At 38.0% G+C, this 25,485-nt stretch overlaps 1 protein-coding gene across 1 annotated transcript in view; it reads right to left on the minus strand.

Moving 5' to 3' along the window:
• The window catches only part of LOC138204035 (RAS guanyl-releasing protein 2), a 68,595-nt gene that overhangs the window by 18,417 nt on the left and 24,693 nt on the right, over nt 1-25,485 (minus strand). The window contains exons 2-9 of the mRNA XM_069159141.1: nt 11,991-12,123; nt 11,689-11,791; nt 11,357-11,413; nt 10,902-11,033; nt 10,229-10,379; nt 8,588-8,761; nt 3,452-3,568; nt 2,762-3,043 (exon numbers count right to left, since the gene is read on the minus strand). Of these exons, the coding sequence (XP_069015242.1) occupies nt 2,762-3,043; nt 3,452-3,568; nt 8,588-8,761; nt 10,229-10,379; nt 10,902-11,033; nt 11,357-11,413; nt 11,689-11,791; nt 11,991-12,060 (1,086 nt within the window). The 5' untranslated portion in view covers nt 12,061-12,123. The remainder of the gene's footprint in view (nt 1-2,761; nt 3,044-3,451; nt 3,569-8,587; nt 8,762-10,228; nt 10,380-10,901; nt 11,034-11,356; nt 11,414-11,688; nt 11,792-11,990; nt 12,124-25,485) is intronic.

Genomic DNA, 25,485 nt, shown 5'->3' on the forward strand with positions numbered 1-25,485 from the left:
ACATCCTAATGACTCCACACTTATAACACACTGTTTACACCAGACTATGCAGATATGTTTAAAAGTTATTCATTGTGTTCAAATTTATTTTTATTTTACACCGCAGACTCCATTTTCCAGTTATTAAACACTGTCACACACACATCTCTTCATTATTGTTAAGTAGAGCAATCTCTTACATTAACACAGCTACTATGGCAAGAGGTGAAAGAGAGGCATCTATTTTTCATTTGTTTTGCTCCAGTTAACACATTATAGCCAACTGCCACACAATCATCCACTGCATCCGATGTCGGCCTCAAATTGTTTTCCTCAGAGCTGTTTGCGAACTGTAATTGTGTTTCCTGTCTTTTATTGAGCTGAAGTGGTAAACATAGAAGAAGAAGAAAACATTTCTTGTTTGGCCCACTGATTTAGTAGAGCTTACACTATATGAGAGCAAAGGTTCAGTTTAAATGGGTCAGGATCGTAAAAAAGAGGATAATTAATCTGGAAGGCTGATAAATATGAATAAAAGAAGAGGAAAATTATAATTAAACCTGTGTGGTTTGCTTATTTTAACTCTCCACGCAGGCATGCCTTCTCTTTTTCATAAATTTGGAGGATTTATTGGCTTTCGTTCCATCTCATGGCTGCAAGTCAAACAGAACGCAAGTTAGATCAACTCTAATAAGCACTGGCATAAGATAATTGGGTATTGACTCTGTCCAGCAAACTTTCCTGGTGCCTCTCAGCTCCAAAACTTGTCAAATTGTTTTTCACATTTTCACAAAAAAAAAAAAAAAAGGAGGGAAGCCAGCTGCAATCTCACACCAGCACCTGCAGCCAGATTGAGTAATTGATGTCTTGGGATTGTTTAAACTCAGAAAGTGCCCCTTCTCAAATTCCGGAAACTCTTATCTGCATCTGCCAAAAATACTGAGACACAAACACACACAGGGCCTGTGAAGTTGTTGTGCTTAAACAGAGCCTCAGCTTTCACGCTGAAGGCAGCACCAATGCAGGTATCAGTTTCAGTCAGTAGTCTCTGGCCTCTGGCCTCCGACTAAATATATAATGTAAGCTGCACTGAAATGTTTACTCAAACTCTTACTGACAAGTCTATTTTTCGAAATAAGAAGTTTGTGATTTTCATTCAATGATTGCTTTTCAAACACATCTAATATTTTGATTTCCACCCGAAATTTTGCTTTCTGCATGTGTTTTAAATTTCATCCCATCATGTCACATTTTAAGGTGAATATATTTGATGACTTAATAACATGTTGTGGGGGGGATTATATTGGTGATTAATAATTTAATCTAATTTGATTCAATTTTATTTATATAGCAAATTACAACACACGTGGAAGGAAAGTAGTGTTCTCTCAGTAAAGACAGGAAAGAAGTGACATGATTACTGTTACTATTGCTGATGAATAGTTTGACTTGTACTTTTATAATGAGACTATTTATGTTTGTTGCACTTTGAAAATCAAGTTCTGAAGTAAGAGTAGTGAGAAAACACAGAGCAAATGAGTAAAGCTGCAGTATCAGTATAGCATATTGTGATCTTTGAGGTAAAAGGCTTTCCTGTTGTGTTGAGATTTAAAAGGTCACCGTTTCTACTGAGGTGCCCTGTCAGATAATTTCAGGGCCAAAGCAACCAGACGGGCAAAGCTCTTCAGTTTTTACTCAGGATAAAAAAACACACAAGTTTCAGTGCAGGTTAACAATTTAAAGCTCAGCGAGGAGATGCTGAAACATGGGCGACGACTCTGTGTCCTGGATAAAAGCATTGTTCAACACAATGGAATTTGGCAACAAGATAACAGTATTACAATAATGAAAGCAAAAAGTAAATGCCCTCTTTAATCCTTATTGTATCTCTGAGTGCCAGTATTAGCTTTCTTTTTTATTCAAAGGGGCACTCTTTAGTGCACACTGTGTACGTGCATTGTCATTTGGAGGACACAGCTTATGGAAAGGACTATATAACTACTCTGTGTATGGGTTTAATGAAATAACAGAAATGCTGTAGAACAAATTGAAGGTGTGGGTTTTAATACTGAACATTATCTAGGCAGACAGGGTAAAAAAACACAACTGAGTTGCATTATGGGAAACGTAGGATCCAGAGTTTTGGGAGCTTGACTCATACTAGGAACTGAAGGTCAGGATAAATAATTAATTCATTGTTTAAATAGGTTAAAATGATCTCACATTAGCCACTCAAAGTGCTTGTGATTGTTATCATAATTAATGTTTTGAATCCACACTTGGTAACGATTTCCAACAGTCAAACCTTATTTATTTCTCAGAGGTGATATACTGGCTATTCTAACCGCTCTGGACGATATCGGTTGAAGACATGTGAATGCTTCACGCGTGGACTGCTTCGGTTACATATCATCTCTGGCCTTTGAACACAGATTTTGTCCCAGCTGGCTCCAACAGTCCGTCTGACCATGAGCCAGTCAAATCACAGCAGAACAAAATCTGTGTATCAACCAGGCTGTCTGTCACACGGGTCGGACATAAAGTTGCTCTCCTTCTCAACATTTTTCCTCCTACTTCATTTACGTCTGGCTGATCAACAAACCCTTTCGAAATCTGTTGCTCTTCACGACGAATAATAAACTCACAGCCCCCTGATTCAGGACCGGGATTTTGCTGTTACAATTGGTTTGAATCTTTTCTTTGCAGGTTGCTGTATGAATTCAGGCCAAACATTTATCTTGGACTCTGCACATGCACATTCTGTCCAGCCTTTCACACTCACTGTAAGCAGGTTGAGCAGGTCTGTGTTGGCATCCACGTTGGGCGGCGTGGTCTGGATGAGCGCCAGCTCCTGCAGGATGGCATACAGCTGCTGGCTTTTCGCCAGGTTGACCCGTGTCTTCTCTTTGTCGGCCCAGTCTGACAGTGCCACATGGACGGCTATCAGGTCCTTCAGGTGCACGCCAAGAATGGGGAATCTGAAGCCCGAGCACTCAGAGAAACGCTTGCGGTATTGGCTGTAGTTCCCACATGATGTCACCAGTTCAATTAAGTTGTTAAAAACCTGCAATTGAATGATTGTAGGGGGGAATTTGAGGGGAGAGGATGGACATGAGAGTTGGCAGGAAAGCAAAAGGCTGTCTCATGAGAGATTAGTTTAGAAGATTCAAAAACATTCTGTAAGACTTCCAGATGGACTTGCATAACTGAAGAAACACTGCAACTCCCCCAACTGTTGCATTCAACTTTCTGGCCATGCAGCCCAAACTCATAGTTCTATAAAGATAGTGTGTAGGAGTAATGGGCACAGATAAGGAGCTTGGCAGCTCTCGGAGGAGATGTGGATTACGGAATTATGATCCAATATCACTTGTAAGCTAAGTGCATTGACACGCGGGGAACATTGCGTTTGTCAGGGAGTGTCTGGCTGTAGATGCCAGAAATAGATCAGTGATGGTAGAAGCTACTGCACCTTGTTGGTTTCTGCGCTGATGTGTGTCTGCGTGTCTTTGAGACGGGAAATGGAGCTGTTGCTCAGGCCGCCCACCACCGCCATCAGTGTGTTGAAGTTCTGCAACTGCAGCAGCTTCTGTCAACGGAGAAGGAAGAAATATTAGGAGTGGGGAGGGGTGAGAGAGGAGGCAGTATATGAATGTGTAAGGCGCTGCCAAAAAAGCACGTTGCCCAAAAAGGATTTTAAGGGAATGAGAAAGAGGGAAGGCAGAGCAGGTTAGAAAGGAGTTACAAGGAGTCAGAAAAATAAACACTTTAGACAGCGAAGGCAGAGACTTTTAGATATGGAAAGTCTGCACAGTGTTCAGCAGCTCAAATGCACATCTGAACATGAACCTGGTGTGAATGCACCAAGACTTTCCTGAATGTTGTAACCTGTCCATGTCAAAGTAAGGCTAGCTCTTTGTGAATGGCACTCTGCGGGGCTCCACGCTGCCCTTCAGCCTGCTGGCATCTCACTGAAAATCAATGAGGTCGCAGCTGTGTGGGAGGGCTGCCAGGGGGGGATCATTTGATTCAGCTCAAACATCCTTTGGAATCAATTTGCAAAGCAGGGTAGAAGGCAGCCCATCATTTGGAGAGTAATACGGTTCAGCTACACAGCACACGCATGCAGCCATCAGTAAAGCCTGGGAAAGGTTTCATTGTGAACATGCCAGGTCTTTCCAGTGGTGTTAGAAAACGTACTGATAGGGCTGCGTCCTCTTGTCAGCTAGATTTGCGATGTATGTTTATCAAAGCCAGAGGGAACATTCAGAGAACATGATGTGAAAAGAATCAGAGCGGAGCTTTGCTGCGTGAAACAGAGCAGACATGTTTGCATTTTAAATATCAATGCAATTGTGCAGTCAAGAAAAAAAACTAATGAACATGAGTCATTTGTAATGCGCTCCCAGTAGGAAGCTGAAATGGGACACAACTGCACCCTCAGGGAAGTTTTAGGAAATGTCAGATATTTTAAGACTACTTTCTGTGCTGCTGCTGAATACATATGAATTCAGATTGAGCATTATTTTCGTCTTTGCACGTGCTGGGATAATTTTCTGAAATATTAAAGTTTGAGGCATTTTAAATGGGCAAAGAGTTAACAAGAAAAATTTTCAGCAGGGTTGATTGTTCTCGGATGTATATGTCTCAGTGCTCGCCCATTCTGTGTGAATGAGTGAACTTCCAAAATGACCTGCGGACACTCTAAGACAGGGAAACACTGATTGTCATTGTGAAACAGTGCACAGATGCAAGATAGATCTCCAGTTCCACTAATGGGCTTAACCAGAGACTGTTTGCAGGTTTCGTGACCACAGTCATTGGTAACTAACCAGGTGCAGCTGAGCACAACTTTGAAGAGAGGCTGAATATTTTAAATATTAATACTTTAGTGGGAGGAATCAGCAGGTGGAGTCAGGGTGAGATTTAGTAACAGACAAATACATGAGCTCCTCTCATCAACTTTAAAAGCAGCACCAGGTCAAAAGGAGATAGTCAGGTTGAAGTGTCAGAGAGAGAGAGAGAGAGAGAGAGAGAGAGAGAGAGAGAGAGAGAGAGAGAGAGAGAGAGAAGGGAAAAACTCATTACTGATCATCAGTGCTTCTATTCATTTTCATAATGTCTGTGTTGCCTCATGCATTGGTGCCCCCCTGGGCTTTTGTATTCACTCCTCAGGAGCAGCTCTGAGCCAATATTTAATTATAGGTCAGGGCAGATCTTACATTGTAGGTCAAGTTGGGTTCAGAATTGTTTTGTTTTAAGCGGTACATGCAGGTGGTAAACCTTTGCCGATGGGGCTGATGCAGGGTTTGAAAACTTGATCTGTTCATGGCATTGGTTCAAAGATTAAAAAAAAAAAAAAAAAAAAAAAAGATTTTAAATGTGTGAACTTATTTGCAAAATGTTTTCATGAGAATGTTTTATGTATTTGTGCTACTTATTAAAACCGTTACAGAAAATATTCATCAACATATCTGCAAGCAAAAAAATGTCATCGTAATAATCCGCCTGACATGACAGGGAGCAATAATTTAACTCTGAATTGAGGTCTCATAAAAATGTCGGCACACATTTGCTTCCTCAATGCAGTCATGACCAGGCATGACCTATACTGAAGCAGGTTAGCGGTTACCACAGTTATCTACTCTAGATAAAACTGAGCCAGCTTCATGGTTCAGGAGTGAACCCAATGCCAAAGATAACTTGGTATTTCACTTGGTACAGGCCACAGGTCACTGGATTACACTCGTAGGTGATATTACTGACGAGAATCTTCCTCTGTTACATTACAAACTGTATTTTGAATACAGTTTCATGTTGCAGTACTTAAAACGGCAAACAGAAAAAGGAAGAAAATTTCAGACAGGTGTTTATCGGTTTTGGGGAGGTATGCATGTGTCACAGATTTACACGAAGACTGCACTGGCCTAACGCTGGCTTTGCACCTGCAGGAAAATGGAACCTTAATCTACAGTATTGTTAGAAACTCTGTGAGGACATCCTCCAACACAGCAATGCTTTGAGGTAACTGTTAAAATCTGAATGCTGACCATGCCAACCATGACAATGCTTATATTTTATTATGAGGGGTGTTCAAAATGTTTTGCACACCAATGGAGCAGCACAGTAATGTGCATGGAGTAAGGAGAAGCTGTAATTTACAGGAGGAGCTTAACAGGGTCACCAGTGTGCCTTTGCATGCCAGCATGCTAAAAATCTATTAAATAGCATAGAACTAAAACTAAAAGCTGCATAGGTCGTTCTCACGCATTCTATGGATTCGACTGTACATGTTCATCAACAATGCTGGTCAATAGCGGCATCTGTCCTCAGCTCCGCAGTGTCACGGCTTCATTAAACACTGGAACAAGTCCAAGTGTGGAGTATCAATGAGTGTGAAACACTTAGTGCTGGGCTTCCCTGACATACAGCCTACAGAGATGTTAGAGCACTGGTGTACTGTGACAGAGCGAGGTGGAGAAAACCTGCAGAAACTAAATCAAAGACTGACTTCTGCTCTGCACATAAAGAGAGGGCAGAGTAAATGGAGAGAGGGATCTGACGGCGACATCTCTTAATGATGACAACAACCCCGCAGAAGACTTTCAATAAGTAACGAGTACGCATTCAACCAGAGCACTGCATTATTAGGATGGAAATTCTTGCGCACTTTCTGTGGTTGACTGAAGGTCCCTCACACAGCGGATATGAGTAAATTGTCGCTGAGAGGGAGAACTCAGCCCATCTGGCAGACCAAAGCAAATGATACCATCAAGCTGAAATAAAATCAATTACAGAGAAGCGCAGGATGCCATTTAAAGGGATGATTCTGTGCTGAAAGAATGACGGTCTCCAGACATATGGTCAGAGAACCATGTAAGGCAGCTAGCTGGCAGTTCTGTCTGGGAATTTGTGGGAGAGACAAGATTACGTTAAGATTAGGATTAGAGCCATCCTGAACTGTAGATGACTGTGGATGATTGCAGACAATGAATGTAGGAATACATTGATAGGTGCAGACAATCTAAATGGTATTTAGCTTTACTTTGTGCAGTAGGAAGGAAGATTATCATTTAGATAGAAAGGTGGGAAATCTTGGCCATAAGATTAGTTCAACAGGTCAATGTGCAGCAGAATAAATTAAATTCTGTAAAGGGAATACTCGTTATTTGACAGATTGACAGGACATTTTGTGCAATACATTTATGATCCCCACAGGATGAATCTCAATTAGGGCAAAAACAAATGACTATCGTCGTAATTTATTCATTTCCTGATTCTTTTATTTCGATTAATTGTTGTGAAAGTGACAAACATTGCTTTTCCCACCAAGGCAATTCCATCAGTCTCAGCTACACTGTGTGCTTATTTAGCTAACATGCTAACATGCTAAACAACAATAAACCTGGTTAACTTCACTTTAGATACATAAACATGCTGTGCCTAAGTACAGCTTTAAACAGACGCTAGCATCGCTGTAGACTTTTTTTTTTTTCTGCACAATTCCTGCAGGGAGAATAATTTTGGAGGACTGACAACTTTTGTAGATAATTATATTCAATTTCAGTCAGTCATTTTTCTGTATATAGTAACTTTAAAGTCCCCCTCCATTCTTGGACGTTTGAGCTTCGCTGTACAGAATGATGAACGTTCAGAGTTCGACGTTAGCGGCTGTTTTCAGATTCCTCTGAACTTCATTTCAGTTTAACTTTTGAAATGAAAAATTTTATTTACAAATTCATACATTCTGGATTTTCAAAGGAGATATGCTGAAGATGTCAGTTGAAGAATTTCCAACCAGGTAATTTTACTTTTTTTTCATGGAAAAATACAAATTATGTTTTCAGTATTGTTATGTGTCGTTTAACATATCAGAGGGGAATTTTTAAATCATCCAAAATATGTGTTTCCCTCACACCTTTTATTCCTGTCTATACCTGACATTTCATAAGCGAGCTGCATATATGAGTCATGCTACCTGTAGAAACTCCTCAGGGATGCCTCTGTTTTTGTTATTTCTAACTATTCTACCTCTATTTAAATAAAATGGTGGTCACACTACGCTTTAACCTTGAATCATATTTGCAGCAAAAAGCTCCCGCTAATATTTGAGATTTGTCACGTTTTATTATCTATTTGTTTCAATGAAATGTAAGATTTACATACTTCTTCATTATGTGAGAGATTTATTAAAGTGCTTATGCCTGAAAAAGCCATTGAAAAATGCTAAAACTGCGTCACCACCCGGTGAACCAACTCTGCTTTTCTTAATTCCAAGAGATGCCAGGTTTTCCCTCAGTAGGAACCTAAACATGCTAATACCACCAAAGCCTTTGTTGAATACATTTCTCATAATCCGTGCCTCTAATGAAAGAGCACGACATCGTAAGTGTGTGTGTGCAAATCATCTAAGCTTCGCCATGCCTTTACCCTTTTCTCTATACCCCTTGGCTTTCACTGTCAATTCTAATTCCAATTTTTTTTTTTTAAGAATTTCTGCTCTTTCTCTTTGGCCTGAAGCGATCGCCCTCTATCAGTGTCCTTGTCCGTGCACCCTAAACCCCCACAACTTTCCCAAACCCAGTCTTAATGGGCCCTGCAGACAGACCTGTGCCACTCTGATGAAATGGGAGATGACAGCAGCTCTCTGCGGGGCAGTGGGCTTGCTGAGCACCATAAGCTGGATCCACTGCGAGACGCTGTTAAAGAGGGTGATGAAGCGCTCCAGGATGGGGTTATCCACCGTGCAGCCGTGCATTACAAAGCTGTGGTAGTCCTGAAACTGAAAGAAAAGTGGAGCGTTGAGAACTTTCATCTATTTAAAAAAAATTTTAAAAAAAAATGCTGTAGAACATAATCATATCCTACTATTCATAGAAATTCGAACGATTGTACCCTCTGATGATGGTATAATTCTGGACATGATACAATGCAAAGCCTGGCCAAAATACACGGGAAAAAAACCCCACAGAATTTAAAGATATGTAATATTAGGGAAATTATCTTTACAAGCAGATAGTTAATTTTACCTGACAAGAAATTTCAAAACAAGATGGTTCCAGTCTAGAAAGAAGTAAACTCTGAGAAGTGTTCAAAGGTTTGAAATAAATACATACAACTTAAAAACATTTTTTTAAAAAAAGGCTTGTACAACCTTGAGTGGATGTTCACCAGACATGTTTCTTTGTATGTGGTTAAAAGGAACTGAATATACTGTAAGGATGCTTATGAGAAAAATACAAGTGAAATTTACTTGAATTAAGTCAAATGATGTGCCTGGGAAAGCAACAGATAATCCATTTATACTAAAAAATAAGGTCACATAGATTTCAAATCTAAATATAAGATCATCTCACATGATAAGATCTAGTGTTTGACCTGTACCATATTAAAAAAAAAAAATCTTATATCCAAGCAGTTTTTAACCCTTAATGTATTACTATTGGCACAGGGAAGCAATGCAATTTTGTGGGTTTTTTTTTAGTTGGTATTTTTGTACAAATTGAGGGTGTGGAGTTTGAAAAACAGCATCTGGCCTGGGAATGACAGATGCGACTGAGATGCATCATGGGAAATGTAAGCCGCATAGTGGAGACTAGAATTCCAGATATTTCAAGCTCTGTTGCTTTGATCATAATGGCTCTTTTTTTTAAATGTGTCCCCCAGCTTTATGGTAGTGCAACAGTAAAAAAAAAAAAAAAAAAAAAAAACTGGGGGGCCCCTTTAAAGGCATAGTTTGACCATTTTAAAAATATGATCACTTGATTTCCCACTAAGAGGTACATGACAAGATTGAGAGTGCTCTCGTTTCTGTACAATAAATAAATAGCCTATCAACAAGTTCTTGTCATTATTATAACTAAAACTCTGTCATAAATGCCCTTTTGTACCTCTAGGTTAGATTTGTTTCATTTTGAGCCAGAATCTTTTTTAGAAGAGGCACACAGACAAAGTCAAGAGAGATGCCACTGCCCCCACTGTGCCATCAGCACCACCACACTAGAATAAATGATCTAAAAAAAAATCTTCAAGCATTTAAATTTCCTTTGCCTTTGCCTCCCGAAATAACACTCAAAGAGAAATATGTCTCCAGTAAACTAATATAATTACTGCCCAGTGTGAATTTTTAAGTACTATTGCTTAGCAACTACCAAGAGTCTGTGGCATGTAAACACCAGATTACTTGAGAATTTTAGGAATTCAAGAGCTGTAAACATCCCACGAGATGCACAGCTGTGGTCAAACTGACCAGGATCTTGCAGAAGGATTTGTACTCCAGGTAGGTCAGGTGTTCGGCCAGCTCACAGGAATCAAGGTGGTCGAACAGCAGCGACATTTTCCTCTTTTTGGACATAGATGGGACGCGCTGAGTCACCTGACGCTTCCATTTATATGACGGCCTAGAGGAGAGAGACAGCACAGTTTTCTCTGCTTGGGTCTTCTGGAATGACACCATAAAAGATTATATGAGGATCAGCTTTATAGCCACTGCAAAAGTTAGAGCTGCACTTAAAGTGGTGTTGGATATCAAAGCAAAAGTATGGTGAAAAGAACTATGGCATTACATAGTGGCCACCATCAATAAAATACCAGAAGCCCTGTGAAACCTGAAATATATTAGCAAGTTACTACTGCGCAACTTTTTTAACAGATTTTATTTTAAGGAGAGGATATTCCCTCGTTTAAAAGATGTCAGCTAAGTAACACAGCTTCACAAATTCGTCTTTTTATAGCGCAATACACAGTAGTCACATCGTAATGGCTTTTATGAGAAAAGGATAAGTCACTGACCCCGTATAGCACAGCTCAGCAATGTCAAATAGGAGGCAATAAAAAGGCTTGCTGACACAAACACCCACAGACAGCCACATTTTTCCGCACTGTCAATAACACGCGCCACATTCAGCAACCAATTCACTCACACACTGTCGAGGTCGATGAGCCGGCTCTGGCTCTCGTTGCCCTCGGTGGTCAAGAGGTCTTTATAGTCTTTGATCTGGTCCGCCAGCTCCGGGTTGAGATTGAACTCTGCGGGGAACTCAGAAATCCAGTACCTGGAAGAAAGACCAAAGGGGGAGAGAGAGACAGATGATGACATGTACTGAGAGGAAAATAGACGTGTTTACATCTACACAACAATATGACTGTTACTGAGTTTAAGAGCTTTTATATGAAGATAAAATGTGACTTTTTACCAAATGATGGCGCTTCTGTGTAGCATGTTAGTGTTTTAATATTCACTGGAAACAAAACACGTGAATCAAACACATCAAGAAGACCATAAGACAGAAACAAATTAAAAAAAAAGATGACAGCTGTAAAGAGCAAAGATCAGAAAGGAGAAGCACTAGATGAGACAGACAAGATAGTTGATTACTTGACGAGGTGACATATTCTTGATCGGCGCTCAGCAGTGCAGCTCTCCTCTTGAGATCTGATCCAAGTCAAGGTGCAACCTCGCTGCAAATTGTTGTCAAACTTGTAACTGTTTCCTCTGCTTTAACACTACAAGTTCCTTTTAAATCTCATTAAGAGTTAACGGATTTAGGAGAACAGAACAGACTAAACACTCTTCTTCAGTGATCTTCCCCTATACAGAAAATCGTGCTTTAATTCCATTGCTTTGTGTGTGAAGAAAATATTCACTGATAAACACCAAAAAACATGAAATGCATCTTTGATGTAGCAGAAGCCAGAGGTGAAGGATACTTGAACACAAGCTTCTTAGCCATGTCAGTAGAAGGAATATACCAAGGGTGCATCATGAGGAAATTGCGGACCAAGGCAGCATCCTTCAATGTGCCCTTCTCATCTATAAAAAGACAATAAGATGACCCTCATCATCAGGAAGGTATCACACCGCCTTTCAGTTAGTCTGTATATCCATTTTTGGCAGTTAGTGCACAACAACATACATTTCTGCATGAATATATATATATATCATCGTATATAATTCACTTTGAAATTAAATGACTTTTACATATGACATGAATGACACTTAATTGACCAACCGAAGGCCTGGATGGATGCCTCCACCAGCTCGTCCACCGTGGCGGACTGTTCTGATAATATGGACTCCATCGCTCCCTTCCTCTCAGTTTTCCCCTCGTTTCCCTCTCGGCAGTTTGGCTCTCGTGCCTCTCACTAAACACAAAAGAAGATGAAAAGAAAGGATCAAAAGGCGAGCAAAAAAAGGGAGAATAATTATAAAGCAAAAGGAGAGGGAAGAAAATTCACAGCATAATTGTTGTGTGGTCAGTTATTTTGCATCTCTGCAGTGAGGGAGATAATCAGTGAGTGTTCACGTTTCGGGCTGGTATGATGGTATTGTTAGTGAAATTTAATTGGGATATGTGCCTGTCAGTGTCATCCACTGCTGATATGATGGTTTTATTTGCCCCGAACACATTCAAGGAGTCAATGTACAGAATGTGCACTGAAACTAGTTCCACTTGAAGGAGCGTATTTTTAATTGGTCCAGCTTTCAGCGGAAAATCTAAAAAAAATATCTTGTTTGAGTCTGAAATGTTGAGATGCTTTTGCAGGGTTTTTTTTATTGTTTTTTTTTACTGCAGTTGAAACGGAGGGCAGTTAACATTTTAAATGTTTATATACTGCTGCCATAACACCTCAATACTACTGCAAAAACTGCACCTGTTTGGGATTCCTTCACGAAGATAAAACATTCCTTATCAGCGAATAGCTGCTGCACCACTTACAAGCTGCTTATAAATGATTGGTTCAGTATTAAATTACTATTTTCACACTATTTGTGGTATTGATCATTTTACTTAAAGCTATAGTATGGAACTTTAACAAACCTTTGCTTAACAAGTTCACAAAATGCTAATGAAGCCGATTCCCACAAGATAAATATCTCTGTATTTTACAGTAGTTTTTATATCTGCTGTCTGGTGAGACATTCCTGCACTGGCCAGATAGGCAGATCATGTGTGCCGCAGACTTAGCCGACTTAGTCAACTAACATTCAGTTTAAACTCGGCTAACTTTAATATTTTGAATAAATACAAATTAAAAAAAAGATGTGGCTCTTTGATTCCTTTTCAATGTTTTTGAACTGAAAAGATTCAATTCTGACAGTAAAACAAGTTATTTCGCTGACATTATGATTCCTTTTATTTCATTTATCCACCGTTTTACAGCTGCATCAGTAGCGATGGAGTCGGCTATGCTAGCCTATGATGTAAACACAATGTTGACTGATTTGTTTTGTAATTCCTCTCACTAGCAGGAGGGGAAAACAAAAGTAAAGAACATGAAAAATTCAAACATTACAAATGGAAATAGCAAAATGTAAAACATGAATACCACCTAAAATATTGACTAGTTTTTTTTCAGTTCATGAGATTCTTGTCCATACTGGTCTTCAAAATGAAATCTCATTTCCATTTACACATCCATCCCCACTTTATGACCATGAACTTTGGAGCCGGGTTTCGATAAACATGTTGCACTGACATGTGTGGCTCATCATAAAGACGGATACAAAGCTACAAGCACTAAGCAGGAAACCACTATGTATCTATTCTTGAAATGCCTCGATGCAGTGTGTGGTATGCAGCAAAAACAAAACAAAAAAGAGTCTGGTCCATACACTGCATCCAGAAAGTATTCACAGCGCTTCACTTTTTCCACATTTTGTTATATTACAGCCTTATTCCAAAATGGATTAAATTCATTTTTTCCCTCAAAATTCTACACACAATACCCCATAATGACAATGTGAAATAAATTTTTTTGAAATTTTTGCAAATCTATTAAAAATCAAAAATGAAAAAATCACATGTACATAAGTATTCACAGTCTTTGCCATTACACTCAAAATTGAGCTCAGGTGCATCCTGTTTCCACTGATCATCCTTGAGATGTTTCTACAACTTGATTGGAGTCCACCTGTGGTAAATTCAGTTGATTGGACATGATTTGGAAAGACACACACCGTCTATATAAGGTCCCACAGTTGACAGTGCATGTCAGAGCACAAACAAAGCCATGAAGTCCAAAGAATTGTCTGTAGACCTCCGAGACAGGATTGTATCGAGGCTCAGCTCTGGGGAAGGGTACAGAAAAATGTCTGCAGCATTGAAGGTCCCAATGAGCACAGTGGCCTCCATCATCCGTAAATGGAAGAAGTTTGGAGCCACCAGGACTCTTCCTAGAGTTGGCCGCCCGGCCAAACTGAGCGATCGGGGGAGAAGGGCCTTAGTCAGGGAGGTGACCAAGAACCCGATGGTCACTCTGACAGAGCTCCAACGTTGCTCTGTGAAGAGAGGAGAACCTTCCGGAAGGACAACCATCTCTGCAGCACTCCACCAAGCAGGCCTGGATGGTAGAGTGACCAGACGGAAGCCACTCCTCAGTAAAAGGAACATGACAGCCCACCTGGAGTTTACCAAAAGGCACCTGAAGGACTGTCAGACCATGAGAAACTAAATTCTCTGGTCTGATGAAACAAAGATTGAACTCTTTGGCCTGAATGCCAAGCGTCATGTTTGGAGGAAACCAGGCACCGCTCATCACCTGGCCAATACCATCTCTACGGTGAAGCATGGTGGTGGCAGCATCATGCTGTGGGGATGTTTTTCAGCGGCAGGAACTGGGAGACTAGTCAGGATGGAGGGAAAGATGAATGCAGCAATGTACAGAGACATCCTTGATGAAAACCTTCTCCAGAGCGCTCTGGACCTCAGACTGGGGCGAAGGTTCATCTTCCAACAGGACAACGACCCGAAGCACACAGCCAAGATAACAAAGGAATGGCTTCGGGACAACTCTGTGAATGTCTTTGAGAGGCCCAGGCAGAGCCCAGACTTGAACCCGATTGAACATCTCTGGAGAGATCTGAAAATGGCTGTGCACCGACGCTCCCCATCCAACCTGATGGAGCTTGAGAGGTCCTGCAAAGAAGAACGGGAGAAACTGCCCAAGAATAGGTGTGCCAAGCTTATAGCATCATACTCAAAAAGACTTGTGGCTGTAATTTCTGCCAAAGGTGCTTCAACAAAGTATTGAGCAAAGGCTGTGAATACTTATGTACGTGTTATATTTTCGTTCTTTATTTTTAATAGATTTGCAAAACTTTTAAACAAACTATTTTCACTTTGTCATTATGGGATATTGCGTGTAGAATTTTGAGGAAAAAAATGAATTTAATCCATTTTGGAATAAGGCTGTAATATAACAAAATGTGTAAAAAGTGAAGCGCTGTGAATACTTTCCGGATGCACTGTATATAAGGTATCGGTCAGTCTGTCACACATTTGATGCCATAATAGTATCAGAAAGAAATGTATTTTGGTATTTTTCTCCATTTAGTGAGCGCTCGAAGCAGGAAACCATGGCAACCACAGCTTAATGTCCAGTCACTTTCACAACATACAAACACCTCTACACACAACACACATATATAAAATATTTTTCCCCTGTGCATGCGTTCAGCCTGAAGGAAACTTTTATTGTTTGCAGTAATCCTGGATGCTTTAGTTGTGTCTGAAGCAGTAAAACACACTAATCCCATTTTCTATTTAGGTTACACACCTCAGTGTGTTGGTGAAATGAGAGATACAAGACACCCCCGCATTTTGGTTGATGTGAAGGTAATGCTGAGGTTATGCTCGAGTCGCAATGTTAAGTCACAGAATCCACAACAATACACCCCGTCGCTGCATTTAGACACTGTTGTGGTTCGGTGAGTATGAGAAGTATGTGTGTGTGTGTGGGGGGGGTAGGGAGGGGAGAAGTGTGTGCATGTATCTATTGTGCCCGACACAATGAAGCTTTTCACTGCACTGTCTCTGCTGCAGCACAGTGGGTGGACACACTCAATTACAGGCTTCACGAGTTGTCTCAGCCACACTTGTTCCTGCAGGGATGGAGGGAAAAGAAAACGTCGCAAAAAAAAAAAGACAGGGAAGTATAATCCTCGGGCTTCAATCATCACGCGTCATAATCATCACACAGCGAGTGAATGTGGTAATGACAAGGCCAGATTAAATTGTAAATTTCAAATCTGAGGCCATATGGTCAAATAATGTGAGATACAGTCTAAAGAAATAATGGGAAACAATCAAAAATGATATTTTATTGCTATAAATAGACTGTTGCATTGAAACCACCATGGTCTGGCTCAGAAAAAGGAGAAATATTTGTCATCTTATGGAAACGAGTATAGATTCTCCCTGAATAGATACTTCTGCTCACATTTTGTGAACACAACAGGAAGCAAAATGGCCTTAGAGTCTATTATTGCCACACTACCTCTTATTATTATTATCATTATTATTATTATTATTATTATTATTATTAATGAGAGGCATCTAAGTCTGAGCAGAAGTGTTTTTTTCTGTGATGAAATAGGAGTATGTTTTACTTCTGCATTTTGACTGTTGACTGTTTCAATCAGAAAACAACTTTCTCCAAAGATGCAGAAGACCTACTGTATCCATCCCTCAGAGGCTCAACAAAAAAAGAAATGCAGGGGTGTTTACAAGTGCAACCGGTGCAAAGACTGAGTCTGCTTTTAACGGAGTCTAGTTTGGCACTGCGGCACAAGCTGTGCTCGTCTTTATCGTCATACTATCTTGCTATTCCACGCGAATGCATCATTCATCATCCTGTTGACAGGAGCGCTTTTTTTGCGACCCAGAGAACAATTCCCCGTGTGCTTCCAGGAGATTTCAGAGACTGATTTATCATTAACAAGTTCCCTGCTTCTGTCCTTTGAGCCATTCTTCAAGTATTTTCCCCACAGTGTCATTTCTGATACTGTTTCCATAGCTGTGAAGCAGCGGATTGATTGTTAAGTAGCACACACTGTGAGAGCTTTGGTGTCATCCTTGGTTGCCTGGTGACGACGACCCAGGGCCATCGATCAGGCAGATTAAGGGCTGGGATGGGGCGCAGTGGGGATAAAGGGAAGTTGACGGGTGCCTGGTCAATCCTGGCCATGCACAATGTGCTGTCTGCTGCTGCTTTACTGGGCAATGAAAATGTCCCATCCTCTGACTAGACACGGGCAGACACCTTCGAACGACTGTCCTTTTCCTGTTGTTTTGTGGCTGTAAATAGTGGAAATGAAAACTTCTCAAGCACTCACCTCACTTCCATCAAGGAAAATGTAGAAACCAGGGTTTTTAAAGCCTCCCACGTAACAGGGATTAAATGTTGTCCGTGCTGATTCTAGCACTGATTGATGATGAGACACTGACAAACACACAGGTAATGATATCCATCCTGTTATTTATATTTCCATAATGGTCTCATTTCCATGCTAGTAAATATCCCGTGACAATGCACCGTCTCTATCCAGCCATTGATTTAGTTTTATCTTTTCTCCTTGGCATTTGGGTGAAACAAGTTTGATTGATGTTTTCATGGATAGTGGGCATGAGCCAAAAGATATGCATGCATTTATTTACTCTGATTAGGAATTGAACACACACACACACACACACACACACACACACACACACACACACACACACACACACACACACACACACACACACACACACAAGTTTGTGCTGCTTTCCTTGTTAGGACAATGCATTGACTTCCTTTCATTGTGAACAACCTTACAAAAACCTTAAGCAAAAACTTAATCACAATAATACTAATAATTCATAAAATTAAAATTAATATTTTAATATTAATATTTATAGTATGACTTTTTAATGATATTTTGGACGACATGCTATAGTATGACATTTTTATGATATTTTGGACGACATGCTATAGTATGACTTAATTAAAATAATTCATGCCTAACCTTAAAATTAAAATAACTCCTATTCACACCTTAACGCTGACCTTAACCAGAATTTATTTTGTGCCTCACTAGGATCAGGATTTGGTCCCCATGAGGACGACTGGTTTATACCGGAACAGTCCCAATGAGGTAACAAACACGCACACACGGAGTCTTAAAACACGTGTTCTATCTCCAGCAGCCGGGTCTTAATCATACTAGTCTGCAGAAGTTTGGTTGGTCCACCATTTTCTCAACAACTGTTGAATCGATCAACACATAATCTGGTGCAGACATTTTTGGTGTCTAGATTATGTTACGTAGTAATTTTGGTAATCCCCTGATTTCTGCGCTTGCACCACCAGGGACATGGACAACGTCTGGATGGATTACCATGTAACTTGGTCATCTTCCTCTCAGAATGAATGTTCTTGCATTGTCATCAACCTCAGCTGTACTTTGACTTTGGAGCTAATTAGCAAATATTAACATGACACACTACAACTGCACCTCAGGTTAATTGGTGGTTCTACAAATTGTCTGAGTATGTAGTATGACTTAAAAAAAAAAAAAACTAATGTCTCAAATTATGATAGTCATTTTCTGACTATAACTTTGACAACAGTTTCCAAACTGAGAGGCAAGTATTTCTTTGTTATTTTATCATCTTTCTGTCAAGGATAAACTTTAAAAACGCATACATAAACCACTTTTTTTTTTACACTATACACACACACCACCCTTATCTGTTGCCCAACACCCACAGTTTGTTTCAGGAAGTTGTAGCAAGGGTGCTGCATGATGGGACAGATACATTTCTCCAGAGGGGCTGACAGAGCTTCTGGTGGCAGGCTCTATTTACGGACTGCAGGGCACTGAGAGCAGGAAGGGAAACATTTCCTTTTCCCTGGACACGAAAAATGCAACATCGGTGGGAGGGCGGGGGGCGGGGGGGCACACCACCGGCTGCAAACAGAGATTAGCAGCTACAGTTGCTCCTTAGGGAGGGAAGGCGGAGGGAGGAGAGGAGGTATGGGAGAATGGGAGAATGGGAGATAAAGACAGAGACTGGGAGGCAGAAGAGAGTGCTTCAACTCAGTCAAACATGGAAAGATATTGTTGGAAGAAGGAAGGATATTAAAAGGGGGGGTTTAATACTGATAAAAACTGGATGTCTGCATCATAATGGCAGCAGTCCTACTGTACATGCAAAGAAGGCGAGCAGCACTTTTGCATGTTCTTGACACACGCATCAGAAGGAAGTGAAGGAGAAAAATATGTAAATTTCCCAATGTTTTGTTGGGACATAGCAGCTGCCAGAGTGTAATGTTTTATTACGTCCTCCAAAATGAACGAAAAGTCACGCATCCTGTTCCACATCTGGCACACTCTCATATCTCATATCTAAACGCTCTACGACTTCAAATGAGAAGTGTAATGTGTGACAGAGAGAAAGGGCATCGCTGCAGAGGCCATGTACTGCTATAATATATGTCTCCTGCCCCCCGAACCCGACAATGTATCATTGTGTCAGAGTGTTTTTGCTGCTTTGTTTGGAAGCTTCCTGCTCAAACTTCTGTCCTTTTACCAGATGTGAAAGTTTGCTTCATAACAAATACCGGAAAGGTGTGTTGGTATGCGTATGTGAAATGGAGCGACTGCATGAGTGTGCGCGTCCGCACTTCTTCTTTTTTTTTTCTTTCACGATCATAAAAAACTGTTTAATGTGCCGTGGGTTTGAGTTTTCAAAGTTCAATGAATACTGAGTTTCATAAACATTTTTTCCACACTTTTCTTTCTAATCATTAGTTTTTCCTTTTACTCTGTCGGTTATCTCCCCGACACACACAACTTCCTTCACAAACTCTCGCTGTGTGATGACTGAAAGATGAGGCTTCGTGGCATATTGTGTAAAAGAACAAATGTCATACATCATCGTTTGCAATGGCACATTAGGGTTGGCCTCTCGCAGTGAACACCCTGGTGATTCCTGCCGACTGTCTATTAATTTCAGAGCAAGCCTCGGTCAGGGTTCATTTTCTGGTGCACTGCAATGCTGAGGTCAGAATTCTCACATCCTGTTTTTACAGTCATCTCAGTCAAATTCAATATTTAAAGCAACATACACTTTGGGAAATACACGTATTTGTCAGGAGTTATAAAATAGTTGTATCCCAGTCTAATGTCTGCCCAGTAAATATGAAGATACTATCAGCAATTAGTTACCTTGAAATAGGTTACCTTAGTAGATGTTGTTACCTTTGAACACAGATGCACTAGTCAATTGTTTTCAGGGAAAATGGTTTCATTATGGGAAGCATGCTTTCTTGTTGAAGTTTAAATAAGAAAAATAACACTGGTTCCATGTAAGTGGCAACCAACAGCGATGTCACACCTTGGTTTGTGAACTGCTAATATGAAGCCTTGAGTTTTGATATTTTGGCTGTCACCATCTTATTATTTTGGAGCCAGAAGTGACCATATTTAGATGACTTTTTTTATGACATTTGGGACGACATGCTATAGTATGACTTTTTTATGATATTTTGGACGACATACTATAGTATGACTTTTTTATGACATTTTGGACGACATACTATAGTATGACTTTTTTATGATATTTTGGACGACATGCTATAGTATGACTTTTTAATGATATTTTGGACGACATGCTATAGTATGACATTTTTATGATATTTTGGACGACATGCTATAGTATGACATTTTTATGATATTTTGGACGACATGCTATAGTATGACTTTTTAATGATATTTTGGACGACATGCTATAGTATGACTTTTTAATGATATTTTGGACGACATGCTATAGTATGACATTTTTATGATATTTTGGACGACATGCTATAGTATGACATTTTTATGATATTTTGGACGACATGCTATAGTATGACTTTTTAATGATATTTTGGACGACATGCTATAGTATGACTTTTTTATGATATTTTGGACGACATGCTATAGTATGACATTTTTATGATATTTTGGACGACATGCTATAGTATGACTTTTTAATGATATTTTGGACGACATGCTATAGTATGACATTTTTATGATATTTTGGACGACATGCTATAGTATGACTTTTTAATGATATTTTGGACGACATGCTATAGTATGACTTTTTTATGATATTTTGGACGACATACTATAGTATGACTTTTTTGTGATATTTTGGACGACATGCTATAGTATGACATTTTTATGATATTTTGGACGACATGCTATAGTATGACTTTTTAATGATATTTTGGACGACATACTATAGTATGACTTTTTAATGATATTTTGGACGACATGCTATAGTATGACTTTTTTATGATATTTTGGACGACATACTATAGTATGACTTTTTTATGATATTTTGGACGACATGCTATAGTATGACATTTTTATGATATTTTGGACGACATGCTATAGCATGACATTTTTAATGATATTTTGGACGACATACTATAGTATGACTTTTTTGTGATATTTTGGACGACATGCTATAGTATGACATTTTTATGATATTTTGGACGACATGCTATAGTATGACTTTTTTATGATATTTTGGACGACATACTATAGCATGACATTTTTATGACATTTTGGACGACATGCTATAGTATGACTTTTTTATGATATTTTGGACGACATACTATAGTATGACTTTTTTATGACATTTTGGACGAAAAGTATGACTTTTTTATGATATTTTGGACGACATACTATAGTATGACTTTTTTCTGATATTTTGGACGACATGCTATAGTATGACATTTTTATGATATTTTGGACGACATACTATATAGCATGACATTTTTATGACATTTTGGACGACATACTATAGTATGACTTTTTTGTGATATTTTGGACGACATGCTATAGTATGACATTTTTATGATATTTTGGACGACATACTATAGTATGACTTTTTTGTGATATTTTGGACGACATGCTATAGTATGACATTTTTATGATATTTTGGACGACATGCTATAGTATGACATTTTTATGATATTTTGGACGACATGCTATAGTATGACTTTTTAATGATATTTTGGACGACATACTATAGTATGACTTTTTTATGATATTTTGGACGACATACTATAGTATGACTTTTTAATGATATTTTTGGACGACATGCTATAGTATGACATTTTTATGATATTTTGGACGACATGCTATAGTATGACATTTTTATGATATTTTGGACGACATACTATAGTATGACTTTTTTATGATATTTTGGACGACATACTATAGTATGACTTTTTAATGATATTTTGGACGACATGCTATAGTATGACATTTTTATGATATTTTGGACGACATGCTATAGCATGACTTTTTTATGACATTTTGGACGAAAAAGTATGACTTTTTTATGATATTTTTGGACGACATACTATAGCATGGAATTTTTTATGACATTTTGGACGACATGCTATAGTATGACTTTTTTATGATATTTTGGACGACATACTATAGTATGACTTTTTTATGATATTTTGGACGACATACTATAGTATGACATTTTTATGATATTTTGGACGACATACGATAGCATGACTTTTTTATGATATTTTGGACGTCATGCTATAGTATGACATTTTTATGATATTTTGGACGACATACTATAGCATGACTTTTTTATGATATTTTGGAAGTCATGCTATAGTATGACATTTTTATGATATTTTGGACGACATACTATAGTATGACATTTTTATGATATTTTGGACGACATGCTATAGTATGACTTTTTTAATGATATTTTGGACGACATGCTATAGTATGACATTTTTATGATATTTTGGACGACATGCTATAGTATGACTTTTTAATGATATTTTGGACGACATGCTATAGTATGACATTTTTATGATATTTTGGACGACATGCTATAGTATGACTTTTTAATGATATTTTGGACGACATGCTATAGTATGACATTTTTATGATATTTTGGACGACATGCTATAGTATGACTTTTTAATGATATTTTGGACGACATACTATAGTATGACAATTTTTATGATATTTTGGACGACATGCTATAGTATGACTTTTTAATGATATTTTGGACGACATGCTATAGTATGACATTTTTATGATATTTTGGACGACATGCTATAGTATGACATTTTTATGATATTTTGGACGACATGCTATAGTATGACATTTTTATGATATTTTGGACGACATGCTATAGTATGACTTTTTAATGATATTTTGGACGACATACTATAGTATGACTTTTTTATGATATTTTGGACGACATACTATAGTATGACTTTTTAATGATATTTTGGACGACATGCTATAGTATGACATTTTTATGATATTTTGGACGACATGCTATAGCATGACATTTTTAATGATATTTTGGGACGACATACTATAGTATGACTTTTTTATGACATTTTGGACGAAAAGTATGACTTTTTTATGATATTTTGGACGACATACTATAGCATGACATTTTTATGACATTTTGGACGACATGCTATAGTATGACTTTTTTTATGATATTTTGGACGACATACTATAGTATGACTTTTTTATGATATTTTGGACGACATACTATAGTATGACATTTTTATGATATTTTGGACGACATACGATAGCATGACTTTTTTATGATATTTTGGACGTCATGCTATAGTATGACATTTTTATGATATTTTGGACGACATACTATAGCATGACTTTTTTATGATATTTTGGAAGTCATGCTATAGTATGACATTTTTATGATATTTTGGACGACATACTATAGTATGGACATTTTTTATGATATTTTGGACGACATGCTATAGTATGACTTTTTAATGATATTTTGGACGACATGCTATAGTATGACATTTTTTATGATATTTTGGACGACATGCTATAGTATGACTTTTTTAATGATATTTTGGACGACATGCTATAGTATGACATTTTTATGATATTTTGGACGACATGCTATAGTATGACTTTTTAATGATATTTTGGACGACATGCTATAGTATGACTTTTTTATGACATTTTGGACGACATACTATAGTATGACATTTTTATGATATTTTGGACGACATGCTATAGTATGACTTTTTTTATGATATTTTGGACGACATGCTATAGTATGACTTTTTAATGATATTTTGGACGACATGCTGTAGTATGACTTTTTTATGATATTTTGGACGACATACTATAGTATGACTTTTTTGTGATATTTTGGACGACATGCTATAGTATGACATTTTTATGATATTTTGGACGACATGCTATAGTATGACTTTTTAATGATATTTTGGACGACATACTATAGTATGACTTTTTTATGATATTTTGGAACGACATGCTATAGTATGACTTTTTAATGATATTTTGGACGACATGCTATAGTATGACTTTTTTATGATATTTTGGACGACATACTATAGTATGGACTTTTTTGTGATATTTTGGACGACATGCTATAGTATGACATTTTTATGATATTTTGGACGACATGCTATAGTATGACATTTTTATGATATTTTGGACGACATGCTATAGCATGACATTTTTAATGATATTATTGGATGACATAACTATAGTATGACTTTTTTATGACATTTTGGACGAAAAGTATGACTTTTTTATGATATTTTGGACGACATACTATAGCATGACATTTTTATGACATTTTGGACGACATGCTATAGTATGACTTTTTTATGATATTTTGGACGACATACTATAGTATGACGTTTTTATGATATTTTGGACGACATACTATAGTATGAACATTTTTATGATATTTTTGGACGACATACGATAGCATGACTTTTTTATGATATTTTGGACGTCATGCTATAGTATGACATTTTTATGATATTTTGGACGACATACTATAGCATGACTTTTTTATGATATTTTGGAAGTCATGCTATAGTAATGACTTTTTAATGATATTTTGGACGACATACTATAGCATGACATTTTTATGATATTTTGGACGACATGCTATAGTATGACTTTTTAATGATATTTTGGACGACATACTATAGTATGACTTTTTTATGATATTTTGGACGACATGCTATAGTATGACTTTTTAATGATATTTTGGACGACATGCTATAGTATGACTTTTTTATGATATTTTGGACGACATACTATAGTATGACTTTTTTGTGATATTTTGGACGACATGCTATTAGTATGACATTTTTATGATATTTTGGACGACATGCTATAGTATGACATTTTTATGATATTTTGGACGACATGCTATAGTATGACTTTTTAATGATATTTTGGACACGACATACTATAGTATGACTTTTTTATGATATTTTGGACGACATACTATAGTATGACTTTTTAATGATATTTTGGACGACATGCTATAGTATGACATTTTTAATGATATTTTGGACGACATACTATAGTATGACTTTTTTATGACATTTTGGACGAAAAGTATGACTTTTTTATGATATTTTGGACGACATACTATAGCATGACATTTTTATGACATTTTGGACGACATGCTATAGTATGACTTTTTTATGATATTTTGGACGACATACTATAGTATGACTTTTTTATGATATTTTGGGACGACATACTATAGTATGACATTTTTATGATATTTTGGACGACATACGATAGCATGACTTTTTTATGATATTTTGGACGTCATGCTATAGTAAGACATTTTTTATGATATTTTGGACGACATACTATAGCTGACG

This window comes from Embiotoca jacksoni, unplaced genomic scaffold (genome assembly GCF_022577435.1).
Source record: "Embiotoca jacksoni isolate LCO1_2020_lvr unplaced genomic scaffold, fEmbJac1.0.p SCAF_24, whole genome shotgun sequence".
NCBI lineage: Eukaryota > Metazoa > Chordata > Actinopteri > Embiotocidae > Embiotoca > Embiotoca jacksoni.